The 21,882-nt window shown below is 38.0% G+C and overlaps 1 protein-coding gene across 3 annotated transcripts in view; it reads left to right on the forward strand.

Moving 5' to 3' along the window:
- GABRB2 (gamma-aminobutyric acid type A receptor subunit beta2) overlaps window positions 1-21,882 on the forward strand; it is a 204,734-nt gene that overhangs the window by 1,950 nt on the left and 180,902 nt on the right. For all 3 annotated transcript variants that reach the window (XM_058677376.1, XM_058677377.1, XM_058677375.1), the window contains exon 4: window positions 557-624. In XM_058677376.1, the coding sequence (XP_058533359.1) occupies window positions 557-624 (68 nt within the window). The remainder of the gene's footprint in view (window positions 1-556; window positions 625-21,882) is intronic.

The raw sequence follows: 21,882 nt of genomic DNA on the forward strand, positions 1-21,882 counted from the left end.
GAAGAGTTCTTCTCGCTGGATTTAAAGTGGCTCATGTCTGGATATTGTCCAACTGGCCAAGCTTCCCAGCATAGGAGAAGGGGGAGGGCTAGGGTGGGCAAGTGGGGGGGGGGGAGGACCTCTCCCACTGCAGCCCTGGAGATGCTGCTGTGCCCATTTCATTTTGCTGCCAACCCTTAGGAAGCGTCCGGAGCGAAAGCCTGGGCACAGAGAAGGGTGGGGATAAGTGGAGAGGAGGGGTCGCAGTGGCACAGAGAGCAGTCCTGCAGGCTGGACGCGGTTGCCGAGTTTCTGTGAGTTGTGTGCGTGTGTAGTCTGAGCCTTCTACATGAATAGGGCTGGAATCTGGTCTGTGAGCACACGTGTGTGCCCAGGAAGAAGAGCAATTCCTGCAAGAGTGTCTGCCACCCTTTGGAAAGCAAGAGCAGGGTCACGAAGGAGTTCAAGAGTGAGCAGCACGCGGGGTGTGGGCCCAACGTCCCAGGCCCAGGGACAACTCTTGCTAAGAGGGTATGAGGTTCTGAGAAGTCACGCGGCTGGCCGTGTTGCTTTGCAGGTCCCCCTGTGGCCGTGGGAATGAACATTGACATTGCCAGTATTGACATGGTTTCTGAAGTCAATATGGTGAGTAGTGAGGCGGTGGGGCCACGTGTCTCCAGAGCTTCTGGTGGGAGCAGAGAGGAGGAGGGAGCCGGATGCTGGGGTGGAGGGTGCTTGGGGGATGTGTGGTGGGTGTATGAGTGGGAGCCAAGGGCACAGGATTCTGCCTCGGAGTTCACTGTGCATGACACCTTCTGTTGCCTAATGAAGTTTGCAACCTGGTCCAGAGGAGACCCCAAACTTGGTATAGACTGAGTGAACTGTGTTACACAGGTTCTTGTGTACAATGCAGCTACAGGCAGGATACCTTCTGCAGAGGCTTCATGGGAAACTCAGGTCAACCAGTGTTTTTGGGGGTGTTTGGAGTGGAGTCAGGGCGAAGAAGTAGAATTTTGGTTTGACTTTGAACAGAGAAAACAACTTGCCAATGAACTGCAACAGAGAGGCCAAATAAATGAGCCTGCAACGATGCCACACTCGTACTGAGTTCAGGATTGGCTCTGCAGCTAGGGGTGAAGGCCCTGCCCATCCCCAATGCTCACCACCTCCTGTGCACTCAAATCAATACAACAAGCATTGGCCACCTTGTCTCCAGAAAGCGGGTTCTGCTTCTTATGCCACCTTCAGTCACCTTTGCAATCATTTAACTCCTATCCTAAGCTGCACAATCTATCACTCCTCAGTGGCTACCTCCTGGGGGTATTGGGCAAGTACTGAGAGAAAAAAACCTGTGTTCCCCAACTGGGAAACACTTGTGGGGGGTGTTTGCGTCATGCGGGAGCGCCCCCTGCTGCCCATCGGGATCATTGCAGCCATGTAAGACTGACAAGTGTCCCAGATTCCCTCAGTTAAGGTAACTTAACTTGGGACATTTCTATAGTGATTTTTTTCTCTCCTGTTTTTGAAGTATTATCCTAAAGAAAAATATCCATAGTCTTTGCCACTTTTTAATTTAAGGTTCTATGGTTACTTTCATTGCTGATAATCCACAGCATTTCACAAAAAATTTCAACACATTCTGTCAAGAAAGTGAATGAATTGTTGAAAAAAAAAAGTACACTGTGTTATATTTTAGGCCAATCATTTTCAAGCTATGCAGCATTGGAAGTTAGCATGCTTTATTATTTAACCTAAGAAGGCTGAAGAGCTAGGCTTAAATGTGTTCTCAGAAGTATACAAGTTTCCGTGTTTCTATAAGCGTGCTCCTCATGAATTGTCCAAAGGTAACTGCTGGTCTTGAGATACTGTGAAATTCCAGGGCAGAGTCATCATTCCAGCAGTGTATGAATAGCATGACTCCTTTTGTATTGTGATTATTGGGGTTATTTTTGTCGGGTAGGAAATAAGCCTAGACTAAAGATAACATCGGGTAATTTGGAACCATGCTTTTTTTCTTTTTAAATATATTATGAAATTCCTCCTGTGTGGATAAACAGAGTTTCTTGGGGAATGGTTTGACTTCTTGCATGTTTAAATATTCTCATGAGTAGGATTTGAGAAGTCATTTATCAGTTTATATTTTGAACTTCGGGGTAAATATAGAAAATGTCCCAGTGTCGGTGCCTCCTAAGTCCCACACACTAGAATCTAATTGAAACTCCCTTAGTTTCTCATAGCAGCATTATGCAGAGGTTAGTGTGGTCCTAGCTGGGGTCTGGTCGGGCTCCTCTCCCCTGCGCGTTGCTGTCTGTCTAGGCCTTCCGGTGTGTACTGAGTGCTTCTTTAAGCCCTCACAAGAAAAATGAGGCTTTTTGGAAATAATAAAAAATAAAACTAATGAAAACTCAGACTCCAAAATGATAATAATGGAATCAAGGGATGACTACTGGTTGCTTCAGTAGATTAGCTAAGAGCTTGTAAACATTGTTCTTTTTTCTCTTCTGGAGTCTTGCTTACTTTTTACCTCCATGCAACATTGTGGAGAGATGTGTGAGGTGGACACACGCTGAGACCTGCTGGTCAAAATACAGATCCACCCAAGGCGAGGGGTCACTGTTATTCGCAGTTATTCGCTGTTGCCAAAAAATCGTGGGATGTTCGCAGTGCGAAAGGAGGTTTCAGGTTGTAAATGGGACAGCATCGCAGCATTAGTGATTAGAACCAAGTGTGAAAAATCCCAAGCCAGGTTCCTTTCTTAGCCTAATGCTTACACCCGTGGATTTTTTCTCCAGCCACATTTTGACTTGTTAAAAAAATAACATTTATTTCAGCTAGCAATTTAAAGACCTAAAATTATTTCTTTAAAGAAGAGTTTTGTGATGTTTGTGGCTTTTTTCTTTAAAATATGGTTGAATTTTCTTTGAAGCAACAGATGAGAAACACTGTCACTGGCTCTAAATGATGGAAGTCGTGGTTTGTGGCACATTATTCCCCATGTATGGGTCTAAAAAGAGTGAAGACATTTTGATTAGATTCACTTCTGAATGACTGACTGATTGAAGTGAAACCTTGAACTGCTGGATGTACAGAGTTCTGCCTCATTATCCTTTGTGGACTGAAACCTCTGGTAATTGTGAGCTGCTCTTACAGCACATTTGGCTTTGAAAAATGGTATCCACCAGACCACTGAAATTGTCATTGAGTCCTTTGTGTTGAAGGAACAAGTGTCCATGTCTGTGTGATGATGCTCATTGTACAGGACTAAGATGGAAGCACCCTGCATGAATCAGGAGCCCTGGTTGCTGGAGGCACGTCCTGGGCTTGAGGGCAGTGGGGAGATTCCCAGCCAGGGTGGGTTCACTTCCTCATGATTTAGACAAGACTGAGGACCCTACTCTACCTGTCCCAGGTGACTACAACAGAAGGGATCAAATGACACATGATTGTATGCGTTGCATGAGCGTAAGGTAATGAAGACTGAATATCAGGTTAGCACTCAGGAGACCCAGTGGCCGAGGGGCTGCTGTTGTAAGTGTGGTTGGTTGGCTACTTGACTTTACAAAGGCTGCTTTCCAAGGAAAGGTAGATTGCCTGCAGGAAATGAAGTGGTGAGTTCCTGTCTGGGAGGGTGGCTCTAGTGTCTGAGCTGTGTGATTCAGGTGCCTGCCAGCCCCACCGGAGGGCTGCAGAAGAACCTGATTTCAAGTAGAACGCGCCCCAGCAGAAAGTTTTGGCTTTGGAAGGAAATATTTTTAGAAGTCTTCGTTAAATTGGCAGGAATCTTTTTGTTAAGATTCTTTGATGAAAAAAAAAGCATTTAAAGATTCAAAATTGGCTCTTAGGATTATGGATTGAAATAGCTTTCTCTTCGTTTAAAGCAGCTTCCTCTCCATCTTGAAAGAGCACATTTGCCAAGCAAAGAGTGAAGCAATATTTCACTTTTGAGGAAAGAGTTCTAGTAAACACATATACAAATTACCTTTTTTTTATGGACTAGCAAATGGGGAAAAGTGGTTCCTTGTTTAAAGCAGATGTTTTCTTCCATCACCAGCTGCACACTTTAAAATTCCATTCAACAAATACTTATTTAGCAGCTACTCTGATTCATGCATGTGTTAGACCTTCTGGGCAGAGAGGTGAACAAGACTAACCTCTCCCCAGACCTTACCAAATCTAGTATTCTGGTGCTCCTTCTTAGACTCTGTCTCAAATTCTTCCTGAGTTTAAGTTTACCTTAAATCTTGTTTTCCCCTCGAAAACCCTTTCTGAACAGCTAAATAAATGCTTAATGCTCTGTCTCTTATCAATTCCTTTGTCCTTTGCTATTTTAATCATTCATTTGGTGTTTGTGTCTCAAATTGCATAATATTGCATACTTATTCTGTCTTCCTCCATCATGCTTGCTTGTAAATTACATCTAATCAAAGTCATAGTGTCTTTCCTTATGTGGTTTTCTCAGAATACACATGAGTGTTTGGATGTTCGATATTGGCAAATGCCACAAATATTAAATGAATCATTTATTTTTACGGTAGCGTATCTCAGAGGCATTCATCATTTGAAGTAAGAGCTGCAGCAAGACGCTTCATGGAGGGAGCTTCCATGTTTGAAAGGGGAAATAAATACACAGAGCGGATTGGAGGTCTAGACTACTGGCGTATTAACTGGAAATTAGCTGAGTAGAGAATGGTATTAGGGATTTGTTGGTGTTCTAACCAGAAAGAAATAGCAGATAAGAGGATAAAATACAGGAATGCACATGGTATTAGGGATTTTCAGGTGGATTAAAAAGGCTGCAGCATGATTGAGAAAGGGGATAAAGTCGATGTGGAAGCCATATGTATTTGTTAAATAAATATGAATATCATTTTTTGCCTTATTTGATATTTTAATTTTTGTCCTGAAGGCTATAGCAACCTATGAAAGGATGAATTCTCACTAGGAGATTTGTGTGAGGAGATCTGTACCTATAGAGAAAGGTACTGAAGTGTGGTGAGTGCATTGACATTGAGAAAGACCTAGGGTTGGGATAAATTGGGATTTACTTGATAAACCCAGAAAGACTTGAAGGACCGGAGTCAAAGATAATACTGAAAATCAGGTTCATTATGAAATGCAAGTGGCAGGCATTGATGAATGCCAGTTCTTTAATGATGCCATTTATTGATAAGAGGAAGATAGGAAGGACAGTGTGATGTTTGAACACTGAATTCGATCTGAGAACTGCTAGTATATATATATATATATATATATATATATATTATATATTATATATATACATTATATATATATACACATACGTATATATACATATATACACACACATATACACACACACCATTTGGAGATACCAATACGTGATTGACAAATACAAGTCTACAGTTGGGGACAAAGTCAAGACTAGAGAGATAAACTCGCACATTGTTAGCCTGTAAGAGGTTCTTATAAACTGTAAGAATGTATGAAATTTAAAAGGGAAAGTGAGAACATAGCTAACAGCGGAGACCTGGTGAGCACTGTGATTGAAGACATGGAGAACTGAGAAGGGCCCCGAAGAGCTGAACGTGGAGCTCAGAGGCTGTCGAGAAATGAGCAGAACCCCCATGTCATCCGGTCTTAGAGGCAAAGACATTCAAAAGGAAATCAAGGCTCAACAGTGCCAGGCACCACAATCGTCATTTGCCTGAGACAGCGAATGGAACTCGGTGAGACACAGCTAAATAGCCTTCAGGATTGGAGACTTGAGTTTTGAATCTGAAAGGAAATGGGGGAAAAAAGTTGTTCAAATAAGTCGAACTCAGTTTGGAGGAGCATGACCGGAAACTGAAGACTTTGTTCCTTCAAATGTATCTGTTCTCTGTGGTACAGGATACACTTTCTCCCTGAGATTGGTTGAGGTTAAAATTGGCTACTGTGGGAGGTGAGTCAGGGAGAACACCTGGGAAGCTGCAAGCATGCTGAAGGCTGTGCTGAAAGCTCAATAACTTAATTGTAGCCTCAGTTTCAGCAAGCATACATATCCTTTTTTTCCTTCCCTTTCTTCTTTGCATTCTTTTTTTCTTCTTATACAGCGTTCTTCATTTTCCGTTATCTTCGTCATCACTGAAATTAAGTATAGCTACTCCTTACTGAGTGATCAACTTGTGCAAATATTTTGTATTGTTCATTGTCATGACCAATTGTCCCATCAAACCTAAAATTGCATCTATTTGCAACCCTATTTACAACAAGAGGGAACCTCAGACGAAAGGGTGAGTGCTGTGCTGGTCACAGCTGGCAAACGTTTGCCTTCACACTCCTTAGTATAAGCCACCAGGCTATACTGCATTGTCTTTTTAAAAGATGTGTTTATTTGAAGAATTATCTAGAGAGAGTGTGAGACAAAGATATTCCATCTGCTGGTTCACTCTCTGGCTTCAGGGGCTGAGCGAGGCTGAAGCTCTAGGTTCCTGGAACTTGTGCAGGCTCTGCTGCAGCGTCCTTTCCAGGTGTATTCACAGGGAGCTGAGTCAGAAGCTGAACAGCCAGGACGTGTGGGGTGTGGGCGTTGCGGGCAGCAGCTTAGTGTGCTAGAGCACAACACTGACCCCATAGTCTTCATTTTAAAATGTATCTTATTTTTAAATAATTTTTAAAAATAATTTCTGTTCAAGAGGACTTTATTTTTGTTGTGGTTGTTTGTTTACGTTCTTGATTTTGTTTGTTCTTGATTTTGTTTGTTTACATGCGTGATTTTCTGAAAAAAAATTAGTGGATGGATGTGAGATGTTCCTGTTGTCATTCTTCCTCCCTGTTTTGAAAAAATATCTTCACGGCATCACAGTTATCTCAGGAAAGTGTGTTACCCAGTATGTACTAAATACCTTGTGGTTCCTGTCCCTGAGAAAAGTATGCCTTATGTTAAATCTACCAAGCTTGTCTTGAACTAGTCATAGAGAAAATTTGTTTAAAAGTTTTAGGAGTTCAAGATGGCTATGTCATAATTTTGTTCAGATATTGTTTCTATTCATTAACTTGTCTAATAATTTTCCTATAGTTTCAGCAAAAATCTATCTGCTAACCATGTTGGACTCATGGTTTTCTTCATGCTGAGGGTGGGTAATGTGTGAAAATATGTTGAAAGTACATTTTTGTGCTTTCCGATAAATTACTCATATAAACAATTTTTTAAAAGATGGTTGGCATTTTCTCCTCTTTTCCTGTTATTTTCTTTCTTTACCCCACATAATAAATGCAGTTCATATAAAGATTACATCTTTAAAAGATGTGTTTTAAACAACCATGCCAGTTGATACTGCTGGTTTGTAAATCTTTTTGTTTTTTCTTCTCTTTGGTTAACTCTTAGATCAAATCTGTTACCTTTGCTTTCTTGGTTCTCCGAACAAAGTTTGTGCTTGAAACTACATATGAACTTGCCCTGAAACAGAAAGCAAAAGAGGAAAGTGTATTAAATTTCAGATGCTCAAAGTAGCTCCCTCCTACAAAAGTAACTAAAGTTCTTGAAAATGGCTCTGGGAATGTAAATCCAAGACAGTAAGAAAGGGCTTATCCTTCCAGGAGGCTTGTGTTTTCTGACCATTCTTCTGCATGGTGTGTTGGCCTGGTTAATGTTTGCGGTCTGGTCCAGACACTGCTCTGTTGTGAAGGCCTGACTTGCTCCCAGAAGGTTCCAAGAACATGCATACTAGTCCTCTTCAGACTGGATGCTAGTGGCCCTCCCAGTGTTGAAATGCTGAAAACCTAACGTATCTCCAAAAATTGCCAAATGTGTCCTGGGGAACAAAATTGTCCCTAGTTGAGAAACACCAGTGTTAAAAATGACTTCTGTCTCCAAGCCTGTAGAAAAAAAGATTTTTTTTTCCGAGTAATTGGTTTTTGTGCTTTCCCATCATATTCATTTATGGGTAAAGATGCATTGTTTTAAAATAATTTTGAAATACTGAAAAACATCTAAGGTAAATGTTATCAATCTCCCTAGGTCTTGCTGTTTCCTTGCTCATCTTTTACATGGTGTGTGTAGTATATGTGTGAATGTAAACTGCCTTTTCACTGAATAGACCTCGGCTATTAGGATTTTGTTCTCTAAAAAAAGGTTACAGCCACCAGTGTAAAGAGGTGTTTGTCTTTCCACATCCTTTAAAAATGTTCATTGATCATGCTGATTTATGTAAACATAGGAACATATTGGAAATATTCTATTTGTTGACTTTTTAAAAAAGTGAACCTATTGAATATTTTATAGATTATTAGTAATAACTGGCTGTACATTATTTGAAAATAAAGGAGCATATTATTTATTTTTCTATATGAACCTTTAACAGAGAAAATTGGGTTTAGGCAGAGTAGAAAGCTAAAGCTTCATGGATTTACTTGACTTGTATGTCTTAGCTGTCTTCACTCTGTCGTTTTTACTGATGTTATTCTAGTTTTAAAAGCTGCCTAAATTTTTGGATGACATAGAGACACTTTAAAACTGACCATTCAAATAAGGAAAATGGATAGTTTTGAGTTTTAAAAGATCCAAGTATCAGATTTATGTATGTTGCTTTCAGTTGTACATTGTGTTTGAAAAATATCTGTTTTATGAACCAAGGAGAGAAATAGGTCTATATTTTCCTGTAATTATTTGTATAAAACTATGGAGGATGAGTTTAGACTACTGGTGTTTGCTGCTGTTTTGTTGTCATTATTGTTGTAATTTGTGGCTTATGTTGCCACATCTCATTTCCTTCCTTTATAATTTGGCACCTACTGCCCATTTGCCTGCCAAGAGGTCTTAACTTAGAAAGTAATTGTGTGGGCAATTGAAGATGAAATGACTTATCTCTTAACATAAGAGCAATAATTAAATTAATGAGGTTTTTAAAGGTGAATCTTCATATATCTTAGAGAAGTGACACATGAGTAGGCCAGAGAGGAAGAATAAAATTGTTGAGAAGCTTAATTGCAGGGCCACTGTTAATGTGGATCCCTAGTGCCTAGTCCAGGCCTAAAATTTAGGAGGTGCTAAATGAATAGCAACGAAATTTGTTGGGGTAGTTGAAAACTGTAATGTGTTCGGATACTAGGAAGTACTTACCAAGTGGGGCAGGAGAGTAGTGTACTCCCAGGAAGGGAGCTCGAAATAAGACAGAATTACACTTTGTACAGCGATTCTCAAAATTTTAGTACTCTTATTCTCTGGGCCTGTGCAACAGAGGTCTTAGCTGGGATTTGGGATTCCACTTGTTTAAAAGTGTGGTCCTGACACAGCTACTGTGTGAGACCACTGTTTTAGGAACACTAGCTTTCCAGTGAAGTGAAGGTCAAGTGGACTGAGTCAGTAGGATTGGATTGAGCAGGAAAGTGCAGTATAATTTGAATCGGTTCTAAAATTAGAAAAAGTTGGGTGGGCAAGTGCCATGTGGGAATGGACAGTACAAAGAAAGTCTTCGCATGTTAGCAGTAGTGCAGCAAAAATAAAAATGTTGGGTGTGTGTGTGACTGTCTCAGTGAAGGTTCGCAGAATTCTCATGATCCAAGTCACGGTATTCCCTTTTGCAAATCTGGAGACTAAGGGGTAGAGAAGTTACATAGTTTCCAAGACTGCTGAGTTGCGTGGACAGGAAGGGTAGAGTTCTTTGGGGTGCAGCTTCACTGCTTGCTACTTGGAGGGTTGTACAAGAAAGACTTTGTGCCTTGTTGGTAGATCCTGTGACCGGCTGAGCGAGTCTTAAGCATCTTAACTGGAGATAAAGCAGAGTTCAGGAATACTAATTATAAGCATGAGGAAAGTGGAAAACATTGTCTAGCTTTGATTTATTTTTCAGACCATGTTATTTAGAATATTCAAAAGAATTTCATTGATATCCAGTGATGAAAAATCTAATAATTCTGTCATTAGTTTGAAGAAAGCTTTCAAAGGGGAGAGAGGATTTTCTCATACAGCATGTGATGCTATGTATAAATGAACAGTTAGTTTGAAATATCTGAAAAATACCAGTAAGCATGTTAGAATATGTACAGAATGATTTGGCTTTTCCTTCTGTCCAAAATGCCTGTTTCCCAGGAGTGCTGGTATCGCTCTTGTACATAGTGGGAATATGCTACTGAGGTAACTTCCTGCAAATTACTTTGGCTGCCTAATTAAAGTGCTTGAAGTCTATACATATACTTAAGGACTGTTGAACATCTTGAACACGCTTTTTTCCTTTATTATGAGAATTTTTTTTTTCATTTTGAACTTTTTAATACACTACTTCTAAAACTGGTACATTTTGACACTGTAGTAGTTTTGAGTGGAAGAACGAACTATGATATATCCAGAAAAACTGTCTCAGTTGAAAATATTATATTTCAAAATTCAATGTTCTATCATTTTCTATTTTTGTCTCTGAAACTTTGAACCATTGGAAAACATGTCAGAGCATTGGAATGGGCAAGCATTTTTTGGATAAGATTCCAATAACAAAGTAATCAAAACCAAAAAAGACTGTTAGGATTTTCTAAAGCCAAAAGGTTTTTGCATAGGGTAGGAAACAGGCAACACCATGAAGAGGTAGCCTACAGTATGGGAGAAAATCTTTGTAAGCTCTACTGTGAAAAAGTGTTAATAACTTATGCAATTACTCAGTTACAATAAATAAATAGTGAATAACATATTTTAAAATCTAAAGTAGAGCTAAATGTATCAAAAAGAGCCATACAAATGCCAGCAAGTGCATGACTAAAATATCAATGTAACTAATCATCAGTGAAAAGAAAAGCAAACCCACAATGAGATAGCTCCTCATTCTAGTACATTTGTTATGAAAAAGACAAAATATAGCAAGTGTCAGTGAAGATGTGGAGAGAAGGGAAACTATTGCACACTGTTGGTGGAAATGCAAATTAGTTCAGCCATTGTGTAAAACTTGTATGTGGGTTCCTCAAAAAAAAAAAAATCTAAAAATAGACCTACAATATGATCCAGGAATTTCAAACTTGAAAATATAATCCAGGTAAAATCGAATGCACCATTGATGAGACATCTGCATGCAAATGTTTATTGCTGCTCTATTTACAATAGCCAGAAAATGCAAACAACTGAAGTGTTCATCCACTGAATTAAAACGTGGTATGTATACAATATAGAATTACTTAATCATAAAATGAATGAAATCTTTTCATTATCAACAATATGGGTGGAACTAAAGAGTATTATTTTTTCTTAAAGATTTATTTAGCTTTGGGCCCAGTGTGGTAGCCTAGTGACTAATGTCCTCACCTTGCATGCCCCAGATCCCATATGGATGCTGGTTCATGTCCCAGGTGCTCCACTTACCATTCATCTCCCTGCTTGTGGCCTGGGAAAGCAGACAAAGGTCCAAAGCCTTGGGAACCTGCATCTGCGTGGGAGACCTGGAAGAGACTCCTGGCTTCAGATAGGCTCAGCTCTGGTCATTGTGACCACTTGGGGAATGAATCAGTAGATGAAAGATCGTTCTCTCTGTCTTGCCTTCTTTCTGGATATCTGTCTTCCCAATAAAAATAAGTACCTTTTTAAGATTTATCTATTTTTATAGGAAATTCAGATTTCCAGAGAGAAGGAGAGACATATTCCATCCATTATTTTGCTCCCAAAAGGGCCACAGTGCTGGAGCTGAGCCGTTTAGGAACCAGGAGCTCCCTCTGGGACTTCTAGACAGGAGCAGGGTCCCAAGGCTTAGTGTCATACTTTGCTGCTTTCCCATGCCAGAAGTATGGAGCTGGTTGGGAAATGGAGCAGCTGGGACACTAAGTTGCGCCCAAATGGGACCCCAGCATCTAGAGGTGGAGGATTAGCCTATTAAACAATTGTGCCAGCCCCCAAAGTGATTAATTTAAATGACATAACTGAAGTGCCTACAGGCAAGTATCACATGATCTTATTTACACAGTCTAAGAAAAAAGTTAATCTTTTAGAAGTTTATAGCTGAATTGCTGTATGTCTTTGAGGGTGAGTTAAAGTCAAAGTGGTATAAGTATGAAGCTCCTGCTGATTGCTATGTTGCAGAATAAGGTGACTGGGTAATATTAACAGTGCATTTCTCTACCAATAAGCCTGTAAGTTAGTATTTTTGATGTTTTTACTGAAAAGAAATATTTAACATTTAACAGTATATATAACTATATACATATATAGTTATCTTATTGAACATTACTCATGTAATAAGTTATTACATAAATATATTCAATTTTCATGTCTATTTTTTAAATTCAAAAGATACAGTGAATAAAATGAACAATGGAGGCCAATTTTATGTAGAATTATCCAATAGAAAACCCTGGGTAGTAAGGGTTGTATCATAGTTGCTTCAGAGGTGATGGCTGTTTTCAGTGGTGAGAGCTTCATCTATTCCTGTCTGGAACTCTCTGAAGGAATGGCTTGGCTGGAGGAGTTGGGAGAAGGGACTGTCCATCCCTCCCAGGATGGAGTATGTGATTCCAAGTAAAACCTGAATTGTGCTGCTGCTTAGGACCACAAGTTAACTGGATTGAGAAAGTTTCTGTAACAGGACATCTGGATGTTACACAAATACACAAAAATCATCTTTAAAAATTGTCAGCTTTGTGAGGTCATTGTCTTTTCCACAATTTTACATGCTTCAAGAGTGTTTTTAACATTAATCTTGAGTATAATGATGTATGTAACATTTAAAGAGTATCCATGAAGTAAGAAGGAGAGATGTTTAATAGTTTTAAATATAAACAAGCAGGTGCAAATTATTAGGTTATAAAATGTGATTACTATTTTATCATTGAAGCCACCTTTGACTAAAAAATAATTGGAATGTTAGTATTTTTTTTCACTATTTGTTTTCTTTGATCTACGAAGAAGCCTCAGGACTTACTTTGGTAAATTCATGTTTGTTTTTCTTATGCCACATGAATATTTGAGTTCCAGGATCAAGGTCTCCAGCCAGTTTGTGCCTTGTGTTTTCTTAAAGCTTTGTGAAGTCCTGGAGCTTTTACTCCGGTGAGGCTGAGCTGCCAAGCTGTGGACATTCCCTTCAGGCTGGTGGACTCCCGTGTCTTTACTTGGATCTCAGTAGCATGCTGGGTATAGTCAACCCATTTTTAAAACTGAACACACTGGGCAATGATATGTTTATTGTTTAAAAGTCATATTTGAAGTCCTTGCCATATTTATACAAGTATCTACAGAGCTATAGACCACAAGAAAAAAAAGCCTCATTTTTCCTTCAAATTTTGTAGGATTTTTTTTTAACTTTAGATTTTTAGAGACCAAGTTCTGTTCTGTAATCTGCATATAATGATTTCGCTCCTGACTTAGGCTCAGCTCAGTTCTGGTTGTTGGGCTGCTTAGGGAGTGGACTAGTGGATGGAAGATCCTTCGCTCTGTCTCTCCTCCTCTCTGTAAATCTGACTTTCCAGTAGAAATTAATAAATCTTTAAAGGAAAAACTACTATTTTGTCAAAAAAATTTGGTGCAAAATTCTCTGAATTGTACATGCTCTCCTTTATCAAATAACTAATATCCTGGAGGTCTGATTTTTCCATTGCTGTATTTATATTAATGTCTAGCATACTCATTAGCAAAGGCTGCACTAACACACACTATGCTGGTGGAATTAAGAAAAAATTGCTTATTTTACTTGGAAAATAAAGGTTACAGAGAAGGCTCTCCCATCCACTGGTTCTTTCTCCAAATGTCTGCAGTGGATAGTGCTGGGCTCGTCTCACACCATAAGCTAGGAACTTTATCCAGGACTTCCACATGGGTGCAGGGGCCCAAGGCCTTCAGTAATCCTCCACTGCAGGGAACTGAATTGGAACTGGCGTCTCCAGGACATAAACTGGTGTCCACATGGGATACTGGTGCTGTGAGGCAGAGGTTTAGCCAGTTGAGCCACTGCACCAGCTCCACTGTTGAAATCTGAGATGGATTGGACACAGGGTCTCAGAAAGGGAAAAGAAAGAGAAGTGGAGGCAGTGACAGACATGTGTACTCATCTTTGAAGAGTTTGTGATATGTCTTCAACATTTGAGAAAGATGAGGCCATTTTTCACATCATGGCTGGGTTTTGCCTACCACAAAATATATACATACATGTGTGTCCTAATTATTTGTCATATAACAATGTTTACATAACCTCATCGTTTTACAACAATTTTTATTCACAAATCAGAGAAACAGAGCACACAGATCTCCTGTCCGCTGATTCACTCCTGAAAATGCCACAAGAGCTGAGACTGGTCCAGGCTGAAGCCAGGAGGCCAGAATTCATTCTGGAGTACAATGTGGGAAGCAGAGATTCAAGGACTTGAGACCTTGCTTTCTAGTTCCAAGGGTGCTTATTAACAGGAAGCTGAAATAAGGGATGGATGCAGAATTTGGGATGTGCCCTTTTTAGGGTTCTTTATTACTATGCCAGTTCCCTACCCCCATAACATAAAAATTCTCAAAGCATCTGTGATTTCTGTATGATATTTTAAGTTCTTGATATGTTATAAGCACATAAAGAAGAAGATATCTAATATTGCAAAAGTAGGCAGTCTTAAGTCATTTAGAGAGCAAGCACTGTTTGGGGATTTTTAGAATTTATAGATGAGTTGGAGATTAGGGTTTACTTCTATTCTTTTGTTGTAAATAAATCTTTGCTTGAGGAACAAATTCAGTTCTTTTCAAAATAAAAAATCTGCAAAACAAAACGAATTAAAAAAACCAAAATGTGCTCTAAGAAAATATGTACTAATCCCGAGAGTAAAGAGCAAATTTAGATTTTGATTAAATTTTTGAAAGATTTTATTTACATTTATTGGGAAGGCAGATTTACAGAGAGAAAGAGACAGAAACATCTTCCATCTGCTGGTACACTCCCCAAATGGCCACAGTGGCCAGAGCTGAACCGATCTAAAGCCAGGAGCCAGGAGCTTCTTCAGGGTCTCCCACACTGACGCAAGATCCCAAGGCTTTGGACCATCCTCTGCTACTTTCCCAGGCCACAAGCAGGGAGCTAGATGGAAAGTGGAGCAGCTGGGATACAAACCAGAGCCCATAAGGGATACTGGTGCTTGGAGGTGGATTATATTTTGAGCTGTTGCACCAACCCTGATTTTACTTAAAATTTATGAGACTTTTAGAGAAAGTAGCAGTCATTCTTGCTAGTTTAATGGGATGGTCTCATCTTCTGAAAACTAGGTCCTAACTGATGATTAGCATTTGTATGAAATAGCCATCGAGATGTGTTTCAAGATTAATTAAAACTACTCACTCTGAATACACACTTCAAAAAGGAAGGATTATTTATATATATTTTTATCTCAAAAGTTACAGAGAGAAAATGTGAGAGGGCTTACGTCTGCTGGTTCACTCCCAAGATAGCTGTAGTGGGCAGGTCAGAGTCAAGCCAAAGCCAGGAACTGGGAGTTCTGGCTCCCCCACATGGGTGGCAGATCCCAGGACTTGGGTCATCTGCTGCCTTTTCCAGGCCATTAGCAGGAGGCTAGAATGCAGGTGGGGCAGCTGGGACACCACTGAGCCTCCAAATGACATGCTGGTGTTCCTGTTACAGAGAGCAACTTTATCTGCTTCACTATACCGCACCTCACCTTTGCTAACCTAATGGGTAAGATTGAGTGATCTTAATGTTGGTTAATAGTTGCAGACACTTTAACACAACATTAAATATTAAATGTTAAATATTCCTATATAAAAGAAATTCCTTAGTAATAAATCAGAACAGTAAAAAACGATACAGTTTTGTTAAATTTTAGTAAGTTGAACAAGTGCCACTACATTAAAAAAATATTAATTTGCTTTAAAATCTATTGGGGACTATAGAAAGAAATTTACTTCTACATGGTATTAGTTTTCCCTACTAAAGAACATGATGTATCTCCTCAGTTACACATATTCTTGTTATGTTCCTCAATAAAATGTTACTGTTTTCTCTGTGTAGGTCTTGCAGATTTCTTGTTACATTTATTCTGATAGCTCCTGCATAATTCTACTGAAATTTATTCTTTAGCTTTCCATTATTTTGTGGTTATTATGAAGGGGGTTTTTGGTCTTTGGTCAGAGGAACAGATGTCGTATAACCATCTGAGAAGAGTCACTTTTTTATCTTTACAAGTCAGGCTGCCATTTCCATTTCAGTGTGTGCATGAGGTGTTTTGAGTACCATCAGCATTCTTGAAAAATATATGTAGAGAAATTGTGCACTTCCTTGAAATTACTTCTATTTGTAGTTAATGTTACAAAGAAAGATTATTTTGTGTTGGCATAGCATGTTAAGCTTTTACTTGTGGTTCGAGTCCCGGCATCTAGCCCCCCTGTTAATGCCTGGGACAGTAGCAGAGAATGGCACTAATGCTTCTGCCCTCTGAATCCATGTGCGACCAGGAGGAAGCTCTTGCCTTCTTGCTTTGAATCAACTCAGAATCCCGCCATTGTGATCAGCCATCTGATATTGGAGTCACTTACTTGGCCCTAAAGAACCAGCATGAATTATTACGTAGTATTAGAGCTTTCATCTGTTCCCTTAAGTTTATGAATTAGAAGTTGGATTTAAAGCAATAGTTTCTGATTAGGTTATCCATTTTTTACATTTTTTAAAGGATTAATTTTATTGGGAAGGCAGGTTTGATTCATGGAGAGAAGACAAGACAGAGAGAAAGATCTTCTGTCTGCTGGTTCACTCCCCAAATGGCCACAACAGCCAGAGCTGAGCCAATCCAAAGCTAGGAGCCAGGAGCTTATTCTGGGTCTCCCATATGGGTGCAGGGTCCCAAGGCTTTGAACTATCCTTGACTGCTTTCCCAGGCCATAAGCAGGGAGTTGGAAGGGAAGTGGAGTGTCTGGGACACAAACTGGCACCCATATGGGATTCCAGCATTTGTGGGTTGAGGATTTAGTCATTGAAACATCATGCCAAGGCCACATTATCCATTTTTACTTTGCATCTTACAAGCTTTGTGAAAATAAGAAATTCGTTTTTTAAGAGTAATAGCAATCATCCTCATCAGCTACGTACTTTCTTATCCATTGCTGGAATTATGCCTGACTTAGTAACAAATAGTAAAGTCATTTCATGTTGAGAGCATCTATATTCAGGAAACAGTGCCATTCTTCTTGAATATTGCCACATTTCTTCATGGTGATGTCTTCGCTGCATTTAGCACTAAATCAGAATATGCTTTTTATCCAAATTTGATCGCTTGAAGATTCACTAGAATAACTTTAGTTCAAAGCTCTTTTCTCATTTCAAGTACAGTGACTTGTCAGTATGCTCTACTGACAATTTTAATGATCAAAATTGATCCATTCTACTAAAACTGTTGCGGTTCTACATCAGGTTTAATGTTTCCATAAAATAGCTCAAAATATGTTACTGAAACTTCATGAAAATATTTACCTTTAGGCTGTTTAGAGACTCTTTAGTTGAAGTGTAATATTTGTGTTACTTACATAGAATACACATTTGAGGAAAAAAAAAAGATTATAGGAGCAGAAGAATTTCTGCAAACTAGCCCAGCCTTATCAGCAGCAGACAATGTGTGACACACAGGTAGACAGGCAGTGGCAGTGTCTAAGGTACAAAATGGCGTATGAAGCTTTTAAGATCTTGTAACATCCAAGCTAAATGATTGAATACTGATACATTTAAGTTAAATATAGGAATGATGTCATGGGAAATATCACTGACACATGTGTCAGCTCAAAAACATTGCATGTTTTGGGAGAAGAAAATGTACTTCCTGTAGGTAATTCAGTCCAAGCAATTTGGAGCAAAGCTAGCATTTCATGTAGGTATGAATTTCCCAAATGCATCATTTTTTACGGGCAAAATGAAATATCTCAACCAGTTGGCTATTTTTATTTTAGAATGGACCTGCAATATTTCAATGATTCAGTAGTTACACATATCATGACAAATTTGGCCTTTTGATGATAATGTTCTCAGATACTTCTATGAAATATACAGATGCAGGTGTGTGCTTTTATTTTACATTTCATGTGAATTTGACGCCTCATGTATATGAATTTCAGAGTTTTTGGCCCAAAATAAACTTATCTTTTAATTCATGAACTATTTATAGTACATATTACACATTACTTTCAATAATATAATATTTATTGAATTATAACTGAAATACCATTTGACTCTTGAATGGCTTGTAGATTTATCTTCTAAAGGATAATTATTAAATTCTGTCTTTAAATATTTACAGGAGAGTTTTAGTATTATATTTTAACAAGGCACGATTGTGATTACTTGTTCATCTTTGTATGATTAGTACTGGCTTTAAGAGTATTAAGAAAATTTAGGAGCAAGTTTAAATCAAATCTAATTGGGTGTGGATTCTGGTAATTTTTTTGTTGCAAAATGCTGATGCTCATTTGATTAAATGTTGTTGATACCTTACTTTGCATTGATGAATAAAAATTGAGTAGTTTTTAGACTATATATCTTCCAAAGTCCAAAATAGAGACTGTTGGGTTGCTATAAAGAAGTTTTTTCTTTTGTAGAGCAACAAGAATGATATAAAATTTGGAAATAACAAAAAAACAGAGGATATAGCATATGGAATTGCATGTTGTTACTTGGTTTTCCTGCTGCGATACCTATTAGGACTTTCCCTGGAATGAATTATATTAAATGTGTAATTTTATGATAAAATGCATTTTATTAATTAACATTAAGAAAATGGAATATTAAATATTCCTATGCAAAATATATTTAATATTACTTAATATATTTAACATAACTATTTCTATATATATATTTAGTACAATCTTAAATATTAACTGTTAAATATTCCTACATAAAATATCTTAGTAATAAAATCACAACAATCAGGAAATAGTTTCTTGCCTCCTATTCATTCTTGTGAGATTTGCAGTAAATGCAAGACTGTTTTGCATTATGTTCTATCCATTGCAGCCACTTTTAAAGATATTTAATATTAAGAGATGTTTAAGTGTTGCATTTATTACAGGCTAAATTAGCTCTTGCTAGCTTTCCTTCTATTTAACATATTTACCAACTACTAGAACACAGTTAAACCTAATTTTATGTATAATCTAGCATTTTGCCTTTGCATGGGCTTTCATTTACTTTTCAACCTTAACAGTAATCTTAATGTAGCCTCTCCTGAAATGATGTCTTATGTCTAAAATTTCCAAGCTACATCTCCTGGCCAACAAGCAAAAATCGTTTTGTCACCACTCTGCTGTACGAGCAAGAGAGTGACTGTACCTTATGTTAACATCTTCTTTGTAGTTCATTGTGAAGTAACATGAACTGATATATAGATGCTTTTGAGCACATTAGAATTGTGTTAATACAAGAATTGCAATCCATAAAATATTTTCTACTTTTGGTCCCTCAAAGATGTGTTTTGTCAAATAAAGAGTCCCATCACCCACCATTTTAGATGACTATCTCAGGATGGCTTCTATTTTGTTGGCAGTTTCTACCATAAGCAAATCTAACGCAAAAGAATCTTGAGTCATGGTAGTTACATAAGAAATAACTAATTACCTGTAGTTTCTGTTAATACTGCTTCTTGCTGTTAAGAAATTATGACACAACAGTAGTATAGTTTGATTCAGAAATTTTTAATCGTTGTTTACATTCAGCCTGTGGTTTTCACCTGGAAATGTTTCGGCTGGTTTTCAGAATTTGCTCTGGAATTCATGTGCTACATGACTGAGGTCGCCCTATGCTTATGTAAGGATCCGTGTATTAATAGGGGTGACAGCAGAATATGCAGAGCTCTTCAAAGAACGAGCCTTATTTCTTGGCCAGCTTATCCAGTGTGATATTTTCAGGCAGACAGCATTCGTTTCTGAAGTTTGTACACTGAAATTATGGCAGGAATTGAAAACTAAACAGAAAAGCAGAGTACCAGATTGCATATAAAATGAGGTTTAATTGTTCTGACTTAGCAGTTAGTAAATATGTCATAATATTTCAAATGTAAGTAAGGCAGAAAAATCACCAGTGAAATAATTTAGCCTATCAAATAAATAAAGTCATTTTAGTTGCAGTCGTTGAACGTCTGAATATTTTTGGCTTTGAAAGTGGTTGAAATTTATTTAAAGAACAAATACAGTGCAGTCTGCTCTTTATTACTTGATCAGACATAAATCCATTTGAATATTACTTCTTCAACTAGTAGAAATATAATGCCCCCTCAAATATGATAAAGACAGGTTTACCTGTGAAAATATGTGGCACGTGTCTTTCCCTTGTTTTCATAAATATTGGTAATGTAGCATAGCAGTTGAAGATTTAGGTCGTGAAATCTTGGTTCTGCCATTTAGTAGCTATATAGTTAGTGAATTTATGAAGTTGTCACTTTCCTTATCTGTAGAATAAGAATATTAAAGGTATCAACATCAAAAGATTATTCCGAATACTGAATATTTTGATATATGAAGAAGGCTTTCCAAAGATCTCTCTACATAGTACATTTCAATAAATGAAATTTATTGGTAATATTATACATACACTTACCTGTGAGTGATGGCACAGAGCCTCTGACATACTCATGATTTCAGATTTCTATAGAACGAGCTACAAATCAAGGACAGTGCCTGGAGAATGCATGAAAATGGAATGGTCTGAGAAGCTTATTATACAGAGAAATACAACAGCCCTAGGCAGCTACTCAGGAGACTGCCCTGCTGTGACATACCAACTCGTTAGGATGGGAATTTTGAGTCCTAGCTTCCATGCACAGCTTTTTCATAATCTGTGTTTTCCACGACCATTTAAAAGAGTTTTGTTAATAATTTTTAATTCTCTGCAACAAATTAACCCTTATCTTTTAATTTTGATTTTCCACAAGCTTTTTGAAATACCCTCGTAAATCCTTTCAGTTCTGAAATCTTGAAAATCATTGAAGAAACAGCTAGATTTTTATTTCAAATGTGCAGAGTTGGAAAGAACCAGGAAAAAACAAATTAAAAAAAAAAAAACAAGCTTGCTCAGTTAGCTAGAAAAAGCTGACAAACAGTATTTACTCTGTTTAGCAGAAAATGTGTATTTTTGCAACTAGATATTTTATACTTGTTTTGTTGGGTTCTTTGTTAACTCTGTAGAGATTTAGAGGTATAATGTTCTTAAGTTGTTCCGTCTGTAGGTGTTTGTGGTAGAATTGTTAGATACTGCAATTTTTGTGTAATGGTACCTGTTTGTATGCCTAAGAAGAGCTGTTTTTTGAAAACCTAAAATGCAAAATGGAATACTGACTATATCTCAGCCAGTTCTTGAAGGCAATTGGGTTTTGCAATCACTTATGTCTACTCTGAAATGTGTGATAACAACCAGGGGCTCTTCATGTGGATGCAAGTGCGTTATCTTTAGCAGATCATGGGCCACTGTTGATGTGCAGAAGGTTACACCTGTTGTAAAGGGGGGACCTAGGATATCACCTGGGAAGTGCTTGTTCACACATGTGGTGTAATAGCTTCTACTTCTGTGTTAGAGGAGACATAACGAGTCTGCAGCTTAGTAGTGCTACAGAAGTCTTTTCTGATTCTTTTGGGAATATTTGCTGAGGTCATCACTGGAGTGCGAAACATAGCAAAGTAAAATACAGATAATTGGAAGACGTGGCTTTTTGTCTCCAAAGTTTAATTTATCTACTTTGCTAAAATAAAGGGCTACTTCTTTGATATTACCAAGTTGTTTGGATCTCATCCTCTACAATTCAGTTTAAATAAGGTCTTTCAGCTTGTGTGAAGACCCATCAGTTTGTCTTTTTTCTTTGTTTTTTTTCTTTTCTTTCTTGTTTTTGTTTGTTTGTTTTTTCTTAATTCCATGGTGTTGGATCAGTGCATTCATCTGGGAGTAAATACCTGTACTAATGACAATACCAGTACTAGCATTTCCATCACATTTGAGGATGCAAAAAAGTAATTTAACCCAC

The sequence above is a fragment of the Ochotona princeps genome, chromosome 19 (genome assembly GCF_030435755.1).
Source record: "Ochotona princeps isolate mOchPri1 chromosome 19, mOchPri1.hap1, whole genome shotgun sequence".
NCBI lineage: Eukaryota > Metazoa > Chordata > Mammalia > Lagomorpha > Ochotonidae > Ochotona > Ochotona princeps.